Genomic DNA, 23,349 nt, shown 5'->3' with positions numbered 1-23,349 from the left:
AATGGCATGATGTCAGCTAGCCTCACGGCAGGTGTTTAGCTTCAACGTTATGTTATTAGCTTCACTGTTTTCCTAATGGGAAGAATTTATTCCAGTCTTCCTTTTGCTTGTAGTCTGTTGTCACCCACTTTTTAAATGATATGGAAATTCATACATATGCTGTGTCAGTCGGTAGAGCATGACACTTACCATGCCAATGGTCTTGAGTTGGATTCCCGATGGGGACACCCATATGTACAGTATGCATGCATGACTAAGTTGCTTTGGAGAAAAGCGTCTGCAAAATAACACATTATACTACTATAGCATCTAGTTTCCTTTCCCAGATGATTCCATTATTATTATTATACTATTAAGTAGCACAACTTGTCACCAAAGTTTCATCATATAAACGAATATATAAACTTTAGTCCTAAAGACTCTTTAGTTTTACTTTAGACTTGTGGTGTTAGTCTAGTTGTCACATCAACCAATATATCAAATTTAGCCCTAAAGACTCTTTAGTTCTACTTTACACTTGTGGTGTTAGGCCAGTCGTTGCATTGTTCTGACCAACATGTTATCTCTGCTAATGTCTGTTCTAACCAACTTAGCCCAGGATCAGGGACCTGAGCAGGATAATCCCTCGTCTGGCTCCACCCACCCACACCCCCTCCACGTTGGGCCAGCAAGCTGTCTTTGTGCCATGCATCCTGAGTTGGGCTGAGGTGTGGTGGGGGTGCTACTTAATATAAATGTCTTAGAAACAACACCCCTTTCCTCACTTTATGGCTATGCTAACCTCTTTTAAAGCTAGAATCCTTTGTTGCTACATCCACTTTTGGACTTATAAATGAATGATAAATACCCATTGATTCTTGAAGACTATAACTTGTACAGTAAATGCCTCATGAGCTTAGTTCAACTGTCTTACCCCCATCATAATCCAATATATAAACTTGTTTCACGCCAATGTTTGTAAACAACGTAAATGCAAACGAACAATGTACAGCCTCAAAACATGGTTAAAACTATACATTTGGTATCACGGATGGTCAGTCCTTGCATCCATAGCTCTGTCTATTCATTTGAGTGGTTACATTTCTCCGGCCCCATCCCTTAGCTTTTTAGAAAAAACAAGGGGAACAGAGCACGCTTTGTTATTGTTTCAATTAAGGATTCTAGCTTTAAGCTAGCAATTAGCTATGCATCGAGCGTCTAACAATTGTAACTGTTACTTACCGCAAGTGATCTGGTACGTGCTTCCTTTCTTCCTGCCTTCCTTGAAGCAATCACTGATCCAACATTATTGGACTGGTGAAAGCTACATAGAGGAATACTTGCTCTCACCCATACTATCGGGTATGATCTGTGAATACATGAAGAAATATCATTTTGGAGGGTCTTTAAAAAGCTGCATACTCTGTGCATGTGTTTTCTTACCCTACAATAACTAACACATAAACCTCCATTGATGTGACTTGTAGACAAGAGCTAGCTTTCTGAAGAAGGCTAGTTGCTACACTCTCTAGGTGCTATCTAGAACCAAAAAGGGTTATTCGGCTGTCCCCATAGGAAAACCCTTTTAAGAACCCATTTTTTTTTCTCCAGATATAACCCGTTGAGGTAGAACACTTCAGGGTTCCATGTAGAACCCTCTCCACAGAGTGTTGTACATAGAACCCCAAAGGGTTCTGCCTGGAACCAAAGAGGATTCTACCTGCAATCAAAAAGGGTTCTCCTATGAGGACAGCCTCGGGAACCCATTTCAAACCCTTTTTTCCTAAGGGTGTAGATAACCTACAAATCATACCGCGTGCAACAATTTCCTAGTCCAATGTAAAAAAACAACAACAACAAAAAACAGTTCTTGGCTTTCTTGGTTGCAGTGTGTTCTTCCAACGTTCGAGTGCTATCAAGACTGGTGTACAGTACATGGGAATAGATTAGAGAGAGAACTGAAGACAGGGATTTTAGAGAAGGCAGGGTGAGTTTTAAAGACAAATGGCAATAATAAAGAGATGAGTCATAAGAGTTCAGAGTATTTCCGTTGTATAAACTTTGTTAAAAGTCAAGGAATTTAAAGTAATAGAGGAAGCTGCAACAAGCTAATAATGAATGTATCTGTTGAATTTCAATTGTCAAAAAGGGATATTTGTTCTCGGGAAACGTGGATGTAAAACAGGTGGAAGTGGTGAACTGAAAATAGTTGTGGCTTTGGAATCTCCTCACAAAGAGTTATAGCCTACACCTTTGTATTTGAAGTCGGCTGAGAAGACTGAAGACAACTCTTAACGTTTCAATAAATGGTTTATTTGGAAAGGTGTCTGGGGGATTGTAATAATCCTGCAGCCTGTGTTTTATTATTAATGGAATGCATTTCCTCTGTGCCATGAACATTCATCTCCCTCCTTACTGGATTCCTCCTCCTCGACTGTTCAGCAGACGTAATTATTACGGCCGGGACGATACTAGTATCACGATGCTTGTTAGTATCATGGCAAGGAAACAAAACACGAAGCGGATTTCACTTCTTTAGGAAAACAGCCCTAATGTTGGAATATGCCTAATGTCACAATATTTTACATACAACAGGTTTTTAAAGGACTAAAGAGTTTGATCTGCTTCGTGTTTTCATTTTTCCCATGGATTTTTTTTGTCGACACTGGTATCGTCGCATCCCTAATATATTAAATTAAGCAATATTAAGAAAAATGTTCTTTCACATTATAAATTGTCTCTATTCTTTATAAATCCATCATTTGTTTTTAGTAATCAATTATCTTTAGGGTTATGACATTTTATGTTTGATATTTACATTTTAGTCATTTAGCAGACGTTCTTGTCCAGAGCAACTTACAGTTGCTGCATTGATCTGAAGATGGCTAGGTGAGACAACCACACATCACATATCATATCAGGTACATTTTCCCTCAATAAAGTAGTTATCAGCAAAGTCAGCGCTAATAGGAGAAGGAAAGTGCAGGGTGAGATATTTTTTAATATTTCAAGTTTTAAAAATGCAAATTGGTGGATCATCACTTCAAACCGATGGTTGAGAATCTTCCATCTCATGTCAGACACCAGCCACATGATCCAACCGGTACTTATTTAGTGCTTGGGCATGGAATGTTTAGGCTAATGTTCATATTGAGTCATTTGGTCATTGGCTGTATGTTGGGTGCATCTTGTCAAGTAGTTAATACATTGACATATTGCATTCTATTATGTAGGGCCGGGACGATACTAGTAACGCTATATTGTTTCCATGGCAAAAATGAATACAAAAAGAAGATCAACCTCTTTGGTCCTTTTAAAAACATGCTGTATGTAAAATATTGTGTGCTATAGCGTGGAAAATAAATAAATGTGACTCTAGCAACATAATGATGTTTGTTTTCAACATTAGGGCTGTTTTTCTAAAGAAGTTAAATCCGCTTTGGGGTTTGTTTGCTCGCCACGAAACTAAGGAGTATCACGATGCTGGTATGGTCCCAGCCCTACTGCAGTACTATGGTAAGCTGACGTTTGTGTGTCCCCAGTATGACTTGTTTAAAGACAGTAATTGGCTTACGGAAGATAACGTACACAATCAGACTGTTTGCTTCAAACCAAAACCAGTCCAGAACCAGCTGAGTAGACAAGTAACAGCAGATTGACCTTGGGGTCAACGTTGATTAAGCAGGCTTATGGAGCGAACCAGTTAGCTCTCAAGCATATGTTCTGCCTCAGCCTGTTTTTGCTGCATCAAGCAAAAACAATTAACCAACCAACTGAAATTGTCACGGCGATACAGTACCTCCCATCTGTTTCCTCCTCCTGCATGATACTTCCTTACATGCTTTTTCACCACACAATGTTAGCCTGCAAAGTCCGTGTTTGTATGCGGATGTCAGCTTCTTTTTATAGACCATATACAATACCACGTGCCACACTCTAAACGTTTCTGACATGTGACAGGCAGGTCCCTTGGGGTTGCCCTCTGAAGTTTTACTCTGCTAGCTAACTGTGTTGGTTGCCCTCTGAAGTTTTACTCTGCTAGCTAACTGTGTTGGTTGCCCTCTGAAGTTTTACTCTGCTAGCTAACTGTGTTGGTTGCCCTCTGAAGTTTTACTCTGCTAGCTAACTGTGTTGGTTGCCCTCTGAAGTTTTACTCTGCTAGCTAACTGTGTTGGTTGCCCTCTGAAGTTTTACTCTGCTAGCTAACTGTGTTGGTTGCCCTCTGAAGTTTTACTCTGCTAGCTAACTGTGTTGGTTGCCCTCTGAAGTTTTACTCTGCTAGCTAACTGTGTTGGTTGCCCTCTGAAGTTTTACTCTGCTAGCTAACTGTGTTGGTTGCCCTCTGAAGTTTTACTCTGCTAGCTAACTGTGTTGGTTGCCCTCTGAAGTTTTACTCTGCTAGCTAACTGTGTTGGTTGCCCTCTGAAGTTTTACTCTGCTAGCTAACTGTGTTGGTTGCCCTCTGCCTTGCGTCACCGGTTTATTTTTCTTCACACACCACCTAAGAGCAACTGAGCTTCTGGAACACTATGTACGCAAGTGTCAGTCCCAGCTGAGCCTCTCTCACAGTGGGCTAAATGAGCTACTTAACGCCCCCAGGCTTGCAAATAACCTGATTACCAATGTCTGTAAAAGGATGTTGCGACAAAATGCTACTGATGCTGACAGTCCTTTATATTGTTTTGGAATTTGGTCTTCAGCTAGGCTCTACATTTAAAATGTTCCCCAGCCCACACCAACCTCACTCTTCATAATTATGGAGCACGTCGTCTTAATTCCTCTGGCTGCTCATTAAGCTCTGGAGGAGCAGGGTTGACCCATTTTACATGGGAGCCTATAGAACCCCTGGTGAACAGACAAGCACCTCTCCTGCATCAGGAAGCTCTCTCCCCCGACTCTCCAACCAGAATATAATATTATCTGACGTTTAGCAGACACTTTTATCCAATAACACTGAGTCATGTGTGCATACTTTACATACAGGTGTTCCCGGGAATCAAACCCACTATCCTGGTGTTGCAATCGCCAGGTTCTACTAACTGAGCTACAGAGGACCATGTTCTACTAACTGAGCTACAGAGGACCAGGTTCTACTAACTGAGCTACAGAGGACCGTGTTCTACTAACTGAGCTACAGAGGACCGTGCTCTACTAACTGAGCTACAGAGCACCGTGCACTACTAACTGAGCTACAGAGGACCGTGTTCTACTAACTGAGCTACAGAGCACCGTGCTCTACTAACTGAGCTACAGAGGACCGTGCACTACTGAGCTACAGAGCACCGTGCTCTACTAACTGAGCTACAGAGGACCGTGCTCTACTAACTGAGCTACAGAGCACCGTGCTCTACTAACTGAGCTACAGAGCACCGTGCTCTACTAACTGAGCTACAGAACACCGTGCTCTACTAACTGAGCTACAGAGGACTGTGTTCTACTAACTGAGCTACAAAGGACCGTGCTCTACTAACTGAGCTACAGAGGACCGTGCTCTACTAACTGAGCTACAGAGGACCGTGCTCTACTAACTGACCTACAGAGCACCGTGCTCTACTAACCAAGCTACAGAGGACCGTGTTCTACTAACTGAGCTACAGAGCACCGTGCTCTACTAACTGAGCTACAGAGGACCATGCTCTACTAACTGAGCTACAGAGGACCGTGCTCTACTAACTGAGCTACAGAACATCGTGCTCTACTAACTGAGCTGCAGAGGACCGTGCTCTACTAACTGAGCTACAGAGCACTGTGCTCTACTGACTGAGCTACAGAGGACCGTGCTCTACTAACTGAGCTACAGAGCACCGTGCTCTACTAACTGAGCTACAGAGGACCGTGCTCTACTAACTGAGCTACAGAGGACCGTGCTCTACTAACTGAGCTACAGAGGACCGTGCTCTACTAACTGAGCTACAGAGGACCGTGCTCTACTAACTGAGCTACAGAGCACCGTGCTCTACTAACTGAGCTACAGTGAACCAATCAGGTTTTTAGAGCCACATGCTAATATTTTTATTAAAGTCTTATGCATTATAACCATTGATTTATTCAGGCTTTCATAAGGGCCTTTTATGATAGTATGTTTTTAATGCCTAATGCCCGTATGTGATTAATTCTGAATGCATCTGTAGCAGAAGGGCTGTTCAAAGGAGCTGTGGGCTGTTAGCCAGTCTTCTCATGCATGTACTATAAATTAATTCACTATGTGTTATACACAGGTGGTTCTGATAGATGTTCTGTCCGTACTGTGGTCCACTCACTGAATAACAGAGGCTTTTAAATAACTATAAATTAATTCACTATGCATTATACACAGGTGGTTCTGATAGATGTTCTGTCCGTACTGTGGTCCACTCACTGAATAACAGAGGCTTTTAAATAACTCTCTGTGCCTGGCTTTGCAGGTTGATCTCTGACAATCGATCACTGTTAGAATGTAATATTTAATTAAGCAATAAGGCACCTCGGGGGTTTGTGGTATATGGTCAATATATATATATATGTTTTACCTTTATTTAACGAGGCAAGTCAGTTAAGAACAAATTCTTATTTTCAATGACGGCCTAGGAACAGTGGGTTAACTGCATGTTCAAGGCCAGAACGACAGATTTGTACCTTGTCAGCTCGGGGATTTGAACTTGCAACCTTCCGGTTACTAGTCCAACGCTCTAACCACGAGCAACCCTGCCGCCCCGATGCATCGCGGAGTGCCTGGACACAGTCCTTAGAAGTAGTATATTGGCCATATACCACAAACCACCGAGGTGCCTTATTGCTTAATTTAATCTTACATTATAGTTATTTAAAAGCTATTATTATAGCACGGTCCTCTGTAGCTCAGTTAGTAGAACACAGTCCTCTGTAGCTCAGTTAGTAGAGCATGGTCCTCTGCTATTAAACTGGTTACCAACATAATTAGAGCAATAAAAATACATGTTTTGTCATACCCGTGGTATACGGTCTGATATACCATGGCTGTCAGCCAATCAGCATTCAGGGCTAGAACCAGTTTATAATAAACCATATTCCATTATTGTATTTGAGGGAGCTCCATGCTGTAGTGTTTATACACCCCTCTGACGTGTACAAAGTAATGAAAGTGTAACGAGCTCTGAAATTGGACCATGTAGATATTCAGACATTGACTCCTCTGATCTTATTAGCAATGTATCTGTGATGAAGAATGGGGCTTCCATCATGTAGGCAGTACACACACACACACACACACACACACACACACGAGTGTCAAGCAGAGCTCTCACACAGAGAAGCCAGCGATACAATACACAACGTTAATTATCCATTTAAAACCATGGCCCATTGGCAGTGCTGAAGCACCGCTGCTGGAAAAGCCTCTCAGAGCCATAATTGCTTCTTATCTTTTGGAGGTCACACTGTGTCCAGTAGAACTAATCAATCTCTGGCTCAGACCTGCTGTTAGCCCCAAAGAGCTCCATAAAATAACATTTTGAACATTTTGACCAATTTAGATACCCCACCTTCTCCTAAAAGAAATCAATAGCTGCTGATGGGTAAGATGGTGGGTAAGTCTGCTCTGTTGCTAAGGAATAACGACGGGGAGCTGGCCGGGGGGTAAGCCTTCGTTGTTGCTAAGGAATAACGACGGGGAGCTGGCCGGTGGGTAAGTCTGCTCTGTTGCTAAGGAATAACGACGGGGAGCTGGCCGGTGGGTAAGCCTTCGTTGTTGCTAAGGAATAACGATGGGGAGCTGGCCGGTGGGTAAATCTGCGTTGTTGCTAAGGAATAGCGACAGGGAGCTGACCGGTGGGTAAGCCTGCGTTGTTGCTAAGGAATAGCGACGGGGAGCTGGCCGGTGGGTAAGCCTGCGTTGTTGCTAAGGAATAGCGACGGGGAGCTGGCCGGTGGGTAAGCCTGCGTTGTTGCTAAGGAATAACGACGGGGAGCTGGCCGGTGGGTAAGTCTGCTCTGTTGCTAAGGAATAACGACGGGGAGCTGGCCGGTGGGTAAGTCTGCTCTGTTGCTAAGGAATAACGACGGGGAGCTGGCCGGTGGGTAAGTCTGCTCTGTTGCTAAGGAATAGCGACGGGGAGCTGGCCGGTGGGTAAGCCTGCGTTGTTGCTAAGGAATAGCGACGGGGAGCTGGCCGGTGGGTAAGTCTGCTCTGTTGCTAAGGAATAGCGACGGGGAGCTGGCCGGTGGGTAAGCCTGCGTTGTTGCTAAGGAATAACAACGGGGAGCTGGCCGGTGGGTAAGTCTGCTCTGTTGCTAAGGAATAACGACGGGGAGCTGGCCGGTGGGTAAGTCTGCTCTGTTGCTAAGGAATAACGACGGGGAGCTGGCCGGTGGGTAAGTCTGCTCTGTTGCTAAGGAATAACGACGGGGAGCTGGCCGGTGGGTAAGCCTGCGTTGTTGCTAAGGAATAACGACGGGGAGCGGGTCGGTGGGGTGGGTCAGATTGATTTCGTATTACGCCGCTCGCTTTTTTAAAATGAAGGGTCCTCAGTCCGACCGCTCGCCTCTGCTGCTCCCATTTCTTGGGGTGATGCCAGTGGGATGTCGTGATGAGGTTACCAGTATCACGTTAAGTAGGGGGGAAAACGTCTTGAAATGGCACGATCTGAAAAGGTCATTTTGGTTGCCAAGAAAGAATTCTTACGGCTTCAGTTTCTACTGATTTGTGTGATGGGAAGTAATGCTTTTCCAAACAGGAATATGAGGGCGCTAGTTGTGTGTTGTGACACGTTTTCCATCATTAGCAACCCCCCACCAAAGCCTGCATTTAATTGTTAACCCTCTTAAGTGTTTCAATAGGAAACATAACAGCAAACCGTTAATCAGAAAGGGCTTTATTACCCCCTGTCGGTTTCCTCTTCCCCTCCCCCACCTCTCCCTATCCATTTCATAGCCATGCAGGCATTTGATGTGTTAGTCTGCTGCCTGAGGAACAGAGGAATGTAGTAGTATCTAGGGGAGGACATAGGGAGGTGGTAGGCTTTGAATTGGTCCAGTCGTTTAAATGTCACCAAGACAGCTCTGTGGGAGGTAGGGGTGAGGAAGGTAGGGTGGGGAAGGTGAGACGCTAGCTGCTGGTAGTGTGTGTGTGTGTGTGTGTGTGTGTGTGATAGCAGCATGGCTCAATTTCCATTTTTATTAACAATCCAGTTACCTCTTCATGGAGAGGGATGGAAGGGGCCCGGCAGATCAATGTCATCGTGCCTCCAGCATGCCAAGGAGCCTGGCCACAGTGTTAACCACTCCCCCCCCCCTCTTTACACACACTGCCCTCTCCCACCAATCAGTAGCCTGAATGGAGATTGGCAGGCCCATCAACACTGCACTCCCCACTCTGAACACAGACATGGACATTCACAGCCCCTGGAGACTGCATCGTAACCTTGGGCTAACATAACCTTGAGCTAAATGGACAACTTAACCAGACCCCTTGATCTTCCTGTTAGCAGCAATGTCATATTCACAAATACCACTGACTCCTTTAAAAAGGGCAAGCTACTGTACTGTAATAGACTGGTCAGAAGAACATCTTGACATTTCTAGTCAGAAATATGGGTATTAAATGATGTCAGAAGTGTTGTTTTTTTAAGCCGTTGACGAGGCTCAGAGAAAGTGTTGAATTGTGCTCTGAAACACATCAGTCCGTCATCAGTCTCGGACGTCATATTAGACAGCTCAGAGGAGATAGAATATCCTGGGGTGTGACTGTCAGAAAAACACATTCCCCTGTGTCTGCTTATAACTGTCAAAACTTCAAAAACTAGAATTACATGTTCTCTAGTCTACTTTAAGTTGTCATTCATTGGCACCAACAACATCTCGCCAACACAATGGGCCTCTTTTATCAATCGTCAGTCGCATGCGCGTAAATCGTCAGCAAGCGAGACCATCTTTTGACGGACATTTCAATTACCAAAGTTTTCATAGCTCAAATGGGTAACAAACAATGTGAGAGCTGTAAGAGAGTCATTTGAGAAATGGCCGTCAGATGAATATAATGGGATTGAATAGATAAGATGCTTAGATACGGGACATTGGACATTGTTTAGCTAGCAGTGTAGTGCTCCTACAGTACTCTCACCAGAGTGGGAACACAGAGGCACTGTATGGAGGATGGTTGCTGAGTTAACATGAACTGGGGCTGGTGTTGGATACAAAGCATTGCTCCTCTTTCTCCTCGCCATTGGTCCTTTTAAAGCCATGTGTGCATGTCATGACAACAGTGTATATATCTATTAATAGTTTTGTTGTGGTAGTGGAGCAACCCAAATATTCATCCCTGTGTAGGTAAAAAGTCATGTTATATTTATAAACCAAGCTATAGAGGGAAATAAGCTACTGTGGGGATTTAGGTCACGACTACATAATGTTTCTCTTGTTATGTCTCTAGCTTACTCTCTCGGTTTCACACCCACAGATGTCTCCGTGTGCATGGAGACACTTCACCGGGGCTTTTCCCCAGAGATGAGCCTTGCACTTGAGCTGACCGTTAAACAAACGCTACTGTACACAGTCACGTGGGAACACAGCAATCCTCCCACCTGGTGTGTGTGTGTGTGTGTGTGTGTGTGTGTGTGTGTGTGTGTGTGTGTGTGTGTGTGTGTGTGTGTGTGTGTGTGTGTGTGTGTATCAGAGGGAGCCTGAGAGAGCGCCTGCAGGGGTGTCAGTGAAGGTTTAAGATATTCAGCTTGCTGTCAACGCTGACACATTTCTCCCTCTGCTCTGCTGCACTGATATGCAAATGCAGCCTCCTCAGAATGCAGAGCACTAGATCAGCATAAACGTATTCCCCCCTCTGCTCTCTCTACCCCTCTCCCTATCTCTCTTCTCTCTCTCTCTCTGAGACTCTCTCCCCTTTCTTCTCTTTTGTTCTCTGAGTCTCTCTCTGAGTCTCTCTCTCTCTGAGACTCTCTCTCTGAGACTCTCTCTCTGAGACTCTCTCTTTGAGACTCTCTCTCTCTCTCTCTCTGAGACTCTCTCTCTCTGGGACTCTCTCTCTCTGAGACTCTCTCTTTGAGACTCTCTCTCTCTGAGACTCTCTCTCTCTCTCTCTCTGGGACTCTCTGTTTGGTCTTGACTGTTCTGTTCTTGACTTATGCCCCTGATAAAGGATTTGATTGTTTCTCTCAAAATAAACTGATGTATAGACAAGAGAATAGGTCTACACACACACCCAAGCATTCTGAAGGTTGGTGTGTGTGTGTGTGTGTGTTTGTACATGTGTGTATAACCCCTCTCCAAATCCCCAATGATAGACCAATGACAGCCCCTTACCGTCAATGCCGAGATACAATTAGCTTATTTCAGAGGCTTTGCTGATAAGACTATCTCCCCAAAATACCGTGTCATCAGTAATCTAGTCCCGACATAACATCATCTAAATGCCAATGTCTATCCCCAGTGATCCATTCAAAGCCCACGCTACATTTCCATTCTAATTAGATGTGGGCAGTCAACAGGCTTCTTTATAAGAACCTGTTTTTAATAACCAGCAGTATTGACTTTTTCAGAGTCCCTCAGTGGCTGTTAGAAAGAGGTTCCTGTTGATATTTTGTCTCTTTGACATTGGGGCTGCAGGGGAACGAAGTCTCTGTCTAGAAACCCAGCGTAAACACACGCCTATCGCTAAAGCCCGTCCTGCTGTTTCTTTGGGCTCTCTGTATTTGCAGTGGTGTACAGAGATGTGAAATATACATCAAAAGAAAGCTGTCCCTGCAGGACTTCACCACTGACCCTATTCTTATGACCGGTTTATTAACACACAGAGAAAAATAGAACAATTTTGATTGAATATTTGACTTCTTTTAATTCATTACAAAATGATTGTCACTTACCATGAGAAGAGGGTTGAATATAAACACAGCGTCCTGATCCACCATGATGGGGCAGTATGTCATTACAACTTTAATACAGGCATTGTGATATGCCACTCAAGTTATATCAATGTCTTATTATGATTGAAATAATACAAAAGATTCATTTGTGTTGCCCCCTCAGCAGTTTAGCTGATTTGATGATTTTTATACCGGGGCCAATGTTTCTGAGGCATTTGACTACCTGAGGAGACATGGGGATTTTAGCGACGGCACTTTGCGTTAACGAGAGTGCCACGATCGAAGCTAATGCGAAACGAATGAAATGTCTTCTGGACGCGTGCCCTCGCTGCAGCAGCATTGCCTTGGGGGGCGTTCATGTCACACGAGGTCGGTGGTGATTCAGCGTTAGCGCAAGCGTGATCCCACTGTATCTAACACACTGCGTCGCTGCTGCACCAGTCGCTCTGGCTCTCACTGTAAGAGCCCAGGGTGATTGATAACCACTGGGGAGCTGGCTCCTTACTGGAATTACTCATGTACACAGGAGGAATCTGTTTCCCTCAGTTGGGGCACATTAGTATGGGTGACCCTTGTCACTGGGAGATTTTTCACTGGAAAACCCCCAGTCAATGTTATGTGAGTAGGTTATAGAGTTATTAGACCAGAATGTGCTCCCTCCTTCTCTCCCTCCCTCTTTCCCCCTTAAACATGTCCATTCTGGAAGTGGCCAGAAACGCTTCTTGATTATTTAAACCAACTAATTTGAACATGGTGTTTTCATAAGAGTTGATCAGACATTTTTCTGGACAATCTCCTGGAAAGAGATGCTGTGAAGCAGGATTAATACGATGATGAAGTCATAGAAGAAACATGGACGCCACACATGGCAGCCAGACTGATTCCCTCCATTTCGGCTCATTCACTTTCATTGGCTTTAGCTCCCCCATGTATCAGGGTAAACCTCCAGGAGAATTGTTAAACATGATTCCACAAAGCACTTTTCTATTCCTCTCTATCTCATTATTGTCTCACTTCCCCTCCTTCCAACCCACCTGAACCCACCACCCACTCCCCAGGCAAGGTGCGTGGTAGCAGGTGCAATCGACGGAGCGTCAGCCCCTATTTGGGACAGCGGCGTAAACACGCTGTCACCCTGCCTCGGAGTCGCTAGCTACCCACGCACTGTCCGGGCCGGCAGCCTGAGTCTGGCAGGTTAGGAAGGGAAGGGCAAAAGACAGAGCGTGGGTAGCTAACCTGCCAGACTCAGGCTGCTGGCCCGGTTAGCCTAGCCTGTTGTGTGCCTGACTAAAGCAGCGCTGCAGCAACAGCAGCAGTAGAAATCACTCAGCCATTTCAGCCCCTCGGTGTCTGTGAAAACAGCTTGAGGGGGAGAATGGAGAGAGAGAGAGAGAGAGAGAGAGAGAGAGAGAGGGAGAGAGATCCTCCAAGGGGAAGCTGCCTGCCTGCTAGTCGACTCACACAGCAGTACAACCTCCACTTGTAAATCTAGCAGCCAGGGCTGAGGAAGAGAATATAAATTAGGTGTGACTAACACCGGGATGAGAATCCAGGCAGGTTTCTTTCTTTTACCCCTCCCTCCTGCTGAATGATGTGTACACATCCACTTGGCTGCAGTAGTCAGTGTAGAGCCAGGAGATGTAGTCTCGGTCTGGCATGTAGGGATTCTCTTGAGGCTCACTGAGTACGAGCTCTATTGGAAAAAACAGAAACAAGATGGATGCCATAGTGTCATCCCCATGCCCTGGCTTTAGGCCCAATCAACACATAGATTTATCCCCTGGGTATTCTCATGCCCGGTTGTATTGCCAAGCAACATTAGAATATAGACTATTCTTTAATAGGCCATGCTTGTAAATAAGAATTTGTTCTTAACTGACTTGCCTAGTTAAATAAAGGTTAATAAATATAATAATGCATTTGTATGCTTTTACTCTCCTCGTCCTCATCACAATCCTCTGTTGGTGTGGAGTAATTGCCTGTAGTCTGAGTGTATCAAGCTTTGGTTATATTTGCATAGCAATCATAAATCACCTTAGTGAATGGGGATTATCATTCTCCAATACAAGGTATGAATACAAAGAGCTCCCTAGTTGATTCATTGATTGGCATATCGGATATCCATTATTCCTTGTTTACGCCTAGAATTATTCCATTATCCCTCAATCGACAGTGAAGTGTTGCCTTTCAGTGTTTATGATCATCTCAAGGCCATTGTGTTTAATTGGTGCGGTTGTCAATGGTCCTCCATTACAGGGTAGTAGTATACAGACAGACCTCTTGGCTCCATCTCTTGGGTTCTGAGGCTGGATGTGAATGTTTATCAGAAACGTATTGGGCTCCTTCCCATCGGGCTGTAATGAGAACAGTGTGTGTATACTATAGGGTCAGAATAGTAGTGTGGGGTGTGGCCACATATCAACTGTCTGTCCATAAGGAATAGTAGTGTGGGGTGTGGCCACATATCAACTGTCTGTCCATAAGGAATAGTAGTGTGGGGTGTGGCCACATATCAACTGTCTGTTCATAAGGAATAGTAGTGTGGGGTGTGGCCACATATCAACTGTATGTCCATAAGGAATAGTAGTGTGGGGTGTGGCCACATATCAACTGTATGTCCATAAGCAATAGTAGTGTGGGGTGTGGCCACATATCAACTGTCTGTCCATAAGGAATAGTAGTGTGGGGTGTGGCCACATATCAACTGTATGTCCATAAGGAATAGTAGTGTGAGGTGTGGCCACATATCAACTGTCTGTCCATAAGGAATAGTAGTGTGGGGTGTGGCCACATATCAACTGTATGTCCATAAGCAATAGTAGTGTGGGGTGTGGCCACATATCAACTGTCTGTCCATAAGGAATAGTAGTGTGGGGTGTGGCCACATATCAACTGTATGTCCATAAGGAATAGTAGTGTGAGGTGTGGCCACATATCAACTGTCTGTCCATAAGGAATAGTAGTGTGGGGTGTGGCCACATATCAACTGTCTGTCCATAAGGAATAGTAGTGTGGGGTGTGGCCACATATCAACTGTCTGTCCATAAGGAATAGTAGTGTGGGGTGTGGCCACATATCAACTGTCTGTCCATAAGGAATAGTAGTGTGGGGTGTGGCCACATATCAACTGTCTGTCCATAAGGAATAGTAGTGTGGGGTGTGGCCACATATCAACTGTCTGTCCATAAGGAATAGTAGTGTGGGGTGTGGCCACATATCAACTGTCTGTCCATAAGGAATAGTAGTGTGGGGTGTGGCCACATATCAACTGTCTGTCCATAAGGAATAGTAGTGTGGGGTGTGGCCACATATCAACTGTCTGTCCATAAGGCTGTTTAAAGCTTAGGTGAAGGGTTGCAATTAGAGTAAACAGGGTTGGGAGTTTGGGTTAAGGTTCAGATGTAGGGAAAATATGATTTAAATGGAAATGAATTGTAGGTCCCCATGAGGATAGAAGAACATAATGTGTGTGTGTGCGCTCAAATAGGGGTGTATTCTACAGGCTTGATGATGTAGCTCTAGCCCTCTGCAGACACACTGCACCTATTATTGGGCCTCCCCAGCTGTAGTGTGTGGGTAATAAACCTCTCTACAGCAGCCCCCAAACAGACCAGCAATCAATGGGAAATTGTCTCACCGATCGATGTGACAGCCTCTCTCTTTCTGTCTCTATATCGCTTGCCCTTTCTCTCTGTCTCCCTTTCTCTTGCTCTCTCTCTTCTCCCCATCTCACTCTTTCAGCATCCACTCTGAAATGCTGTTGCTCAGCAGCCCACTCAGCAGCCCCTCCAGCCATTAACAGAGAGGAACTAGACTGAGCTGGCATTAGCACTTCCCAGACACAATCAGCCGAGCTGGCCAAACGCTAACTCTTAATTACGCACTTGACAAGTGAACTATCAGCTTGCCTTGTCTGGCTTGTTGTTTCTCTCCGTGGGGGTCATGGTAAGTCGTTTAGGGGGGAAATTCTAGTTGATTTTATATTGAGGCAAAGAAGCAGTCAAATACTATTCTTGATTTGGTATGAGTGAAACTAGTGTACATGTTCTGTTAAAACCAGTCACCTGGTGTGGATTAGCCAATGCAAAAACACAATTTTTCTGCAAGAATGCATGTGAGATGTACAGTATGTACACAACTTCAGGGAAAATTTTATTTTTACTCAGGCCAGAAACAAAGTCCTCTGTGTGGTGCAGGGCATTGGTTTGTGACATAAACATTCTCAAGCATTCAAGATTGTCACTTGGGCAACCACTGTATTTGTAGCTAGTTGCCAGAATCCAGAGGCACTCCCTTTGCTGTGGAGATTTGGCTCCAGGCATAACAGAGAGACACACAAATAATACATGTCAGTATTTGAGGCAAGTTTGGAAATGGTGAGCAAACAGCACTTCTCCTTAACACCGTGCTTACACAGCCACAACCAGGGCATGGAGTTGAGCTCTAATGTGACGAGACAGATAGAAAAACAAACCGAGTTGACAACCACTGCTGCCTGTTATACATACATCATGTTTGTCCTGCCTCAGCCCCTTGGAAAACCAACCTCGGTGCTAACTGTCTGAATAGAGTGTTTCTGGGCTCCGCCGTGCTAGATTACAATGTGTTTAACTGTTAACTGCTGCTTCCACACAGATCATCTAACCTAATATGGCTTGTAGTGGCCAGGGATTGCTTGAGGGTCCTATGTGGTGTGAATGACCTCTGTTGGGGGAATAGAGATGCTCATTTCGGCACTAGCTACAGTATTAACGTTTTGCAAGGGCTTTGAGAATAAATAGGTAGGGTTATGTTAAATATAGAGCCAGGTGACTGGTTGAATGAAGAAGAAATGGATGGGCTATGTTGGAGCTCAACTCCCAGATGGCTTCGATACGGCAATGAATAAGTACTGCTGAGAAATAGCCATGCTAGGAGCAACGCAAATGCCAATTCAAGACTTGCAAAGAGTTCAATGTCACCAGAGGGCCTACAAAGCGGAGACCAGCGTACAGCCAGCTCTTGATACTTGTTGTGCCGCTTGAATATCCACAGAGCTTTCTAGGTCAAACAGCCGCTGCTACATTAACATTTTTGTGATGTAGGAGACGCTCTTATCCAGAGCAATTTACAGGAGCAATTAGGGTCAAGTGCCTTGCTCAAGGGCACATCGACAGATTCGAACCATCGACTGTACCCACCTGGAGAGAAACAGAACCAGGGTTAAAACACTACACTAACCCTCCAACGCTCTTAACCACTAGGCCACCTGGCTGCTGGCCTGCCATTGCAGATTAACTTGAGAGTTTTCTGCACAGAGTGCCATCTGCAACTGGCCCAGGGTTGGCTTTCAACTGCTTAGCTTGTTTGTGTTAACAAGCTAACTAGTAAACATTGCTTAACCTGCGATTACAAGATATCATGACTATGCTGCGGTCCTGATTGGTGTCAAAGTCTTGGCTGTTCAAATAATCCAGTCATACAACTAGGCCTACTTCAACATAAGACTCTGCTGCTGTTTTGTACAATCTATCCTTGCCAGCAGCAGTCATATTGAGCCCTGTCGTCACCCAAAGAGGAAAGTCTGCTTAGACAGATTCTAGTGGACGACTGTAACCTGAAATGGTTGGGTAGGATGAGAAAAGGCTGGTACTCACTACTCAGATATACTTCAGAAAAGCAATCAGACTCATGTTTGCAATGGAGGAAGGGACAGGATCTGCCGGACATGTCTTGAATTGATAGTGTCAAAGACCTATGGAAAGCTTCTATTAGGCTCTTATCTCCTCCATTGCAGGTTATGAGGCACGTTAGTGTATGTATGGGCGGGTTCTTTGCCACTTTGACTGGTCCATAAAGCCTATTAGGAAGTCAGTCAGTGGTGTAAAGCTGGGTTAACACTATGCTCTGTATTGATGGTCCTTTGAATGTAATATGCTGTCACCGTAGTAGCCTAGCGCCCTGTGAGGACACTTATCAAATATTTAACCATTTTTATTGATTTTCCACTGCAAAGGAATTGATCCCCATTCTGATAACCATCCAGTATATATTCTTAATTATGAACTGGGTGGTTCAAGCCATGAATGCTGTTTGGCTGACAGCCGTGGTATATCAGACCGTATACCACGGGTATGACAAAACATGTATTTTTACTGCTCTAATTACGTTGGTAACCAGTTTATAATAGCGATAAGGCACCTCGAGGGTTTGTGGCATATGGCCAATATACCACGGCTAAGGGCTGTATCCAGGCACTCCTCATTGCGTTGTGCATAAGAACAGCACTTAGCCGTAGTATATTGGCCATATTTCTTAAAAGTAAGCCACCTCGTATAGGAATGGTTCTCTCCAAATGGCCAGTATAAGCAGGGGCTTATTAGACCTAGTTATACGTGTAGTGTGATGTAGCCTAGAAAGACTTGACTAGATGTACCAGAACAAAAAGCTGAAGGCTAGTCTGTGGTAGCAGCAGGATAAACAGCCTCGCTGGCCTTCTCCCTCCTATCTGCCCCGGACGCCTCTAATCAGCAGGCCTTGAGCTCTCTGAAAGGTCATTCTGTCCCTTTGATGGTGCTTTGATTCATTCCTTCCTCCCTCTCTTCCCTCTCTCCTCCCCCCTCCCTTCCTCTCTGCTTTCCCCCTTTCACAGTCAAGCTGGAGAGTCAATATCATAGGGGTGCGAAGATGGGACTGGTTCCGTCGGCGGCCGTGTGACGTTGGCGAGAGAGAGCGAGAAAGCAAAGAGAGAGTGTGGACCAGCTGGAGGAGAGGCGGAGATTGATGAGAACATCCAGAGTTGGTCATGTTCTGACTACTGTGTTTTATAAGGAGTTCCAGCAAAACATAAATATGGACACACTGGCTATACATGGCATCCTCTCAAGGCATTTACAGTCTAAGGACAACGACTAAGCAGACATTCACCACACAGGAAAGTTATTACCAGGTTCTCTACATTCTATACTGTGTACTCTTGAACAGTTGTATTTTCTGCAATAAACAATGTTGAAATGTAATTTCTGTCTTTTATTTTATTTTGACCGTAGACAGGTTGGTGGTTTAGCAACAAAACCGATGCGTTTGCAAATATGGGGCAAAACAGATGGGGTTGGCTTAGATTTTTGACCGCTTGTAAGCTACAGTATATTTTGTCTACAATGTTTATTGAAAACATAAATACATTTGCACAATGAGCACTTGTCTTTCAAATACGCTGTTACAGTTGTTGGTTAGCTAGCCAGCTATTTTTTTTGTTTGTTGCCATATTGACATGAAATCAGTCAAAACAGAAGAAGAACAAGATAAAACGAGCTGAAACGAGCCACTTACAATTCCCTGCATGGTAGTTTCTTGTCATTCTTGCTAGCAACCTGGCCATCCATAATCACAACACCCCGCTGACTTGTACACCATGGAGACATCGTCTCATGACGTTGTCAGCTAACCCATCTATAATGAGAGGGGAAATCCAAACTAGAAGATGACTGAAAGAAAGGTCAACCATAGCACCAAACTTGCTCTCTTGTCCTATCAGTCATCCCACTCAACCATCACCACGCATTTTTTGTACATTTGTGAAATAGAACTCTTTCCAGAAAAAAGCACTCCTTTCAGATGTAATGACGGTGGAGGCCGAACATGGAATTCCGTGGTGACTGACGGACCAATTGGCCACAAGCGATTAAGTTCCTGTTCTCTCTCCATTATATAGCTGTCAGAAGCAGGCCTCTTGAAGTCATGTCAGGCTGGCCCTCGGTGGGATTGAGTGTCCTCTTGGTGACAGGAGTGTGTCTTTACCTCAATAGGAAATTAACAAAGGTGCTAAACGAGCATCATGACTCCACACAGAGGCACAGTCATTGAAAGCCAGCAGCGCTGGAGCCCATTAAATTAGTCTTATTTAGTCTGATTTGCACCTTTCTCACCTTCTAGAAGTCACTCAATTGTCATTTTCTTCAAAGCGTGTGCTGTTTTCACAAGTTGTGATTTGTTTTTGTGTCGATCCATGGTAATTATGTGCTTTGTGTTTTAACCACTTTAGCTCGGTGGTTATTTCCATCAAGATGTTTTGTTTGAGTGGTTGTTTGACTCAGCCCTTGCTTGCCCGAGGGGGTTCTTTGCCATGAATCACCTCACACACCCATTGCAAGTTGTAATGTGTTTGTGTATCCATGCCTAGCATTGTAATTGGCCATTGATTAGCCTAGATTTTCTCTTGTTTGAGTTGCAGATTAAGCCACAGCCCTCCCATAGACAGCCTTTACCATGAGCCTACCTAATTGCACCAATCCTCCCAATCATCTTTGCCACCCAGAGAGCGTAAGAGCTCTCCTTTGTAAAAGTTCCCCCCCACAAGGGTGTACAAGAATTCTCCAAATTTCAGCCTGACTGAATCAATGATGACAGCTACTTGCCTTGTGGGTGGCTTTCTTTCCTCCCCCACCAGATCAGGGCTTTCACTGGATAACAACAGACACCCGGTTCACACAAACACAGGCCCTGTTTCTGTTATTCCGACATTCAAACATTTGCAATGTCACTAAGCATGTTTAAATAAACACGACTGAAATCACTCACGGCGTTCCTCGTGCGCAAAATGACAGAGAGATCTAATGATGTTTTAACAAAGGGCCAAGTGTGAGACATTATAATGAGAAAGGGCCCGGTCCTCTGCTCTCTGAAAGGAGAATGGCCTCTAATAGGATGGAATGTGAGCAGCAGCGGCACTTCCTGTTCTCTTCCTGTTCTCAGTCACGCCAGCTTCCTAGCAGCAGTTTTCCCCTCTCCCCTGCCTGAAGCTAATGCTAGTGCAACTACTTCACACGTCCCCCCCTCTGTTATCCACTTCCCTGAATGGGAGAGGACAGACACATGACTACCTGAGGCTATGAATAAGGGGGGCTACACCCAGGCCTCTCACGAGCTAAAGACACCCAGCGACCACCTGCTTTATAGTGGGGGTTCCAATTCCTATTCAATTATTTCCAATCCAATAAATGCACTAATATGCCATAAGTAGCAGCAACTAGTTCATATTGGTCTTTTTCAATTATATTCACTTGAATGTTTGAATGTAATTGAAATGGAATTCATTGGGGTGGGCTCTAGTAGTGGTAGCAGCAGGTCTTTTGTGTTGATGACTGAAGGGTGATTGGGAAGGGGATTGGGGGAAATCCCTCCCCCCTAGGCTTGGATGTGGAATGAGGAATTGTAGGAGGCGACTGGGGAACAATGCAACACAGGAACGGCTTGTGGCGCGTCATCCATTACTCTGTTGTCAACCGCCCCCCCTATTTTGGAAAAATTTACCTTCAATTAAAATTCTTCATAGTCTTCAAAATGGTTGAGAATGGTATTTTGAATCATCTTGAAATTGGCTGAAATGTATTCTCAAGCTGCCAACATCTAAACAAACCTAAGATTTTTTTTCCATAGTAAAAAACAAAACTTGTTCACCACTTGTGAAACCCACCACAGATTGTCAGTTACTGTCTGCTCTCTGTCTCATCCAATCCCTCCTCCCAAGGTCTTGTGTGTGGAATGCATCATTTCCTCATCACACCCTTGATTGCCTGTGTGTTCGGCATGCCACGGATTCCTTGATGTAAGACTGGCTGATAAAGCTGTTAAGTAGAGCAGAAGTCCTGTCTGCAGCCGTGGCCTGCCAGCTCCAGTGTTCATCTGCCCAGCCCGCATTGGGGCTCATGGCTCGTCAGCTTCAGTTAGTCAGGAGGTCGCAGGCAGGCCCAGTCAGAGGAAGTGAAGCACATGAACCTTTGAACGAACTGCCTGGCTGGCTCCCCAAAGGCAAGTCAGTGTGTAAGATGGAGAGGGAGAGCATTTTTATATCTGACGTTCTCCTGTTATGGAGAATGCCGCTGGAGAGCCGACCTGATTGACCTCCAGGGCGGGCCTGAGCTAGTCACCGTCCGCGGCAGATACTCAGATCTACAAGTCAGCCAAACCTCCAAACAACAGGGTATAAAGACATACATGCCAGGCAAAGGTAAGTGAATCTGTGCACCAACCCAAGTGAACAACTCCTCCGGCTCCGCTTGATCATGGGTATTGGTTTCCGAACATCCGACAGCTGTGCAGAAGCATTGATCTATACCTTATGGACGTGTCCATTACAAATTGGCTTTATCACCAGGCAAATTCAACTGGCCCAATTTGTCTTGGCCCCTTTTGACCTGACCAACTAAGATAGTAGCTGCAACAATTGTCAAATTCTATGGGGATTACTCAAAATGGTACAGGTATAGTATCCCCTTTATGCATGCAATAGCCAAAGCAGCGCTTCTTTGCCTGACAATGAATCTAAACCACTTGCAGAGATACAAGGCAGATATGCAGGATATACTATATGGACATCAACGCCATTATCATACCTGGACATTTCTACTCTCCACACTAAGCTTCCTACTGGGACTTTTTATAGAGCTTTTCAGAACTGTATTGTATTACTGTCAGCTGCAGAGACGTCTGTCCAGACGAGTCACTCCAATTTGGGACCTAATCTGTCATCAGAACTAAATCGGGTCACATGGGTTGGTCTAGCGAACAGCCAGGCTCTCTGTAAGCACTACAAAGGGAAAAAACGTAGCGATCCATCTTTCAAGCCTCAGGGATGGGTTCTTAGTCAAGTATGTATTACACTCTATGTATTTATAGGAGACTATCAGCATATCATCGCAACATGATGGGAAAGCAAAGCACTGCTGTTGTTTACTTCAGGAGCTAGAGACGGTCGTTTTCTCATTCATTTACTCAACCTCAAAACCTGTGATGGAATGATAGATGGCATAATTGGTGCAATTTGCCAGCGGAGAGACAGAAGGAAAGAAAGAGCCACAGCGGAGGTGGACAGGAAACACCCTGCCATCTCCATCCCAAAACTGTAGTTAACGTCTTCTGAAGTGTTTTTCACCGCCAGTCAGGGAGATCAAATTGAATACACAGTTGTCTCCTCGTGACTGTACTGGAATCAATGTGTGGCTGTTGTGATAAAATGCCCTTGCCTACCTGCCACATGGTTTCTGCATTCTCACTCTTGGATTCATTTGTAGTGTTTCCATCCATCTTAGACACATCGTGCCAGTCTGAAGAGGTAACATTCTCCTCTGAGCCCTCCATTATAGTACTTTAATGTATGATTAATGTGGCCAGGACAGGAGTAAACAGTATTTACATTGTTTGGTTAGAGACACACTCAATGCCTTTTAGACAGCAACCGCAGTGAGGACATCCTGTAATCAGATACGGTGTTGTAGTTCAGCTCAACTGTCATTAAGTACATGTATATCACCAAGGTATGCTGATTACCTTCTCACTCCTATCTGGAACATCTTGTTCCAGGGGTTGGGGTCAATTCCCATTTCAATTCAAAAAGTGAACCAAACTCAAACTCTAATTCTAATGTTTCCTCATTGAAAAGCATTGAAGAGAATTGGAATGTTAGTGTACTTCCTGAAATGACTGGAATTGAAATGGAATTGATCCCAACCCTGCCTTGTTCATCTTCAGTGTATGCTGTACATGATCCCATGCTTGTTTCTCT

The 23,349-nt window shown here is 44.6% G+C and overlaps 1 protein-coding gene across 2 annotated transcripts in view; it reads left to right on the top strand.

The window, feature by feature from the left end:
• Positions 1–18,805, top strand: part of LOC139385170 (thyroid hormone receptor interactor 4) — a 71,909-nt gene extending 53,104 nt beyond the window's left edge. For both annotated transcript variants that reach the window (XM_071130258.1, XM_071130259.1), the window contains one exon: positions 18,439–18,805. In XM_071130258.1, the coding sequence (XP_070986359.1) occupies positions 18,439–18,503 (65 nt within the window). In that variant the 3' untranslated portion in view covers positions 18,504–18,805. The remainder of the gene's footprint in view (positions 1–18,438) is intronic.
• The last annotated feature ends 4,544 nt before the right edge of the window (positions 18,806–23,349 follow it).

Source organism: Oncorhynchus clarkii, chromosome 26 (genome assembly GCF_045791955.1).
Source record: "Oncorhynchus clarkii lewisi isolate Uvic-CL-2024 chromosome 26, UVic_Ocla_1.0, whole genome shotgun sequence".
In the NCBI taxonomy this organism is placed as follows: Eukaryota; Metazoa; Chordata; class Actinopteri; order Salmoniformes; family Salmonidae; genus Oncorhynchus; species Oncorhynchus clarkii.
The sequence above is the reverse complement of the archived record's forward strand: the minus strand, read 5'-3'. Positions and strand labels throughout refer to the sequence as shown.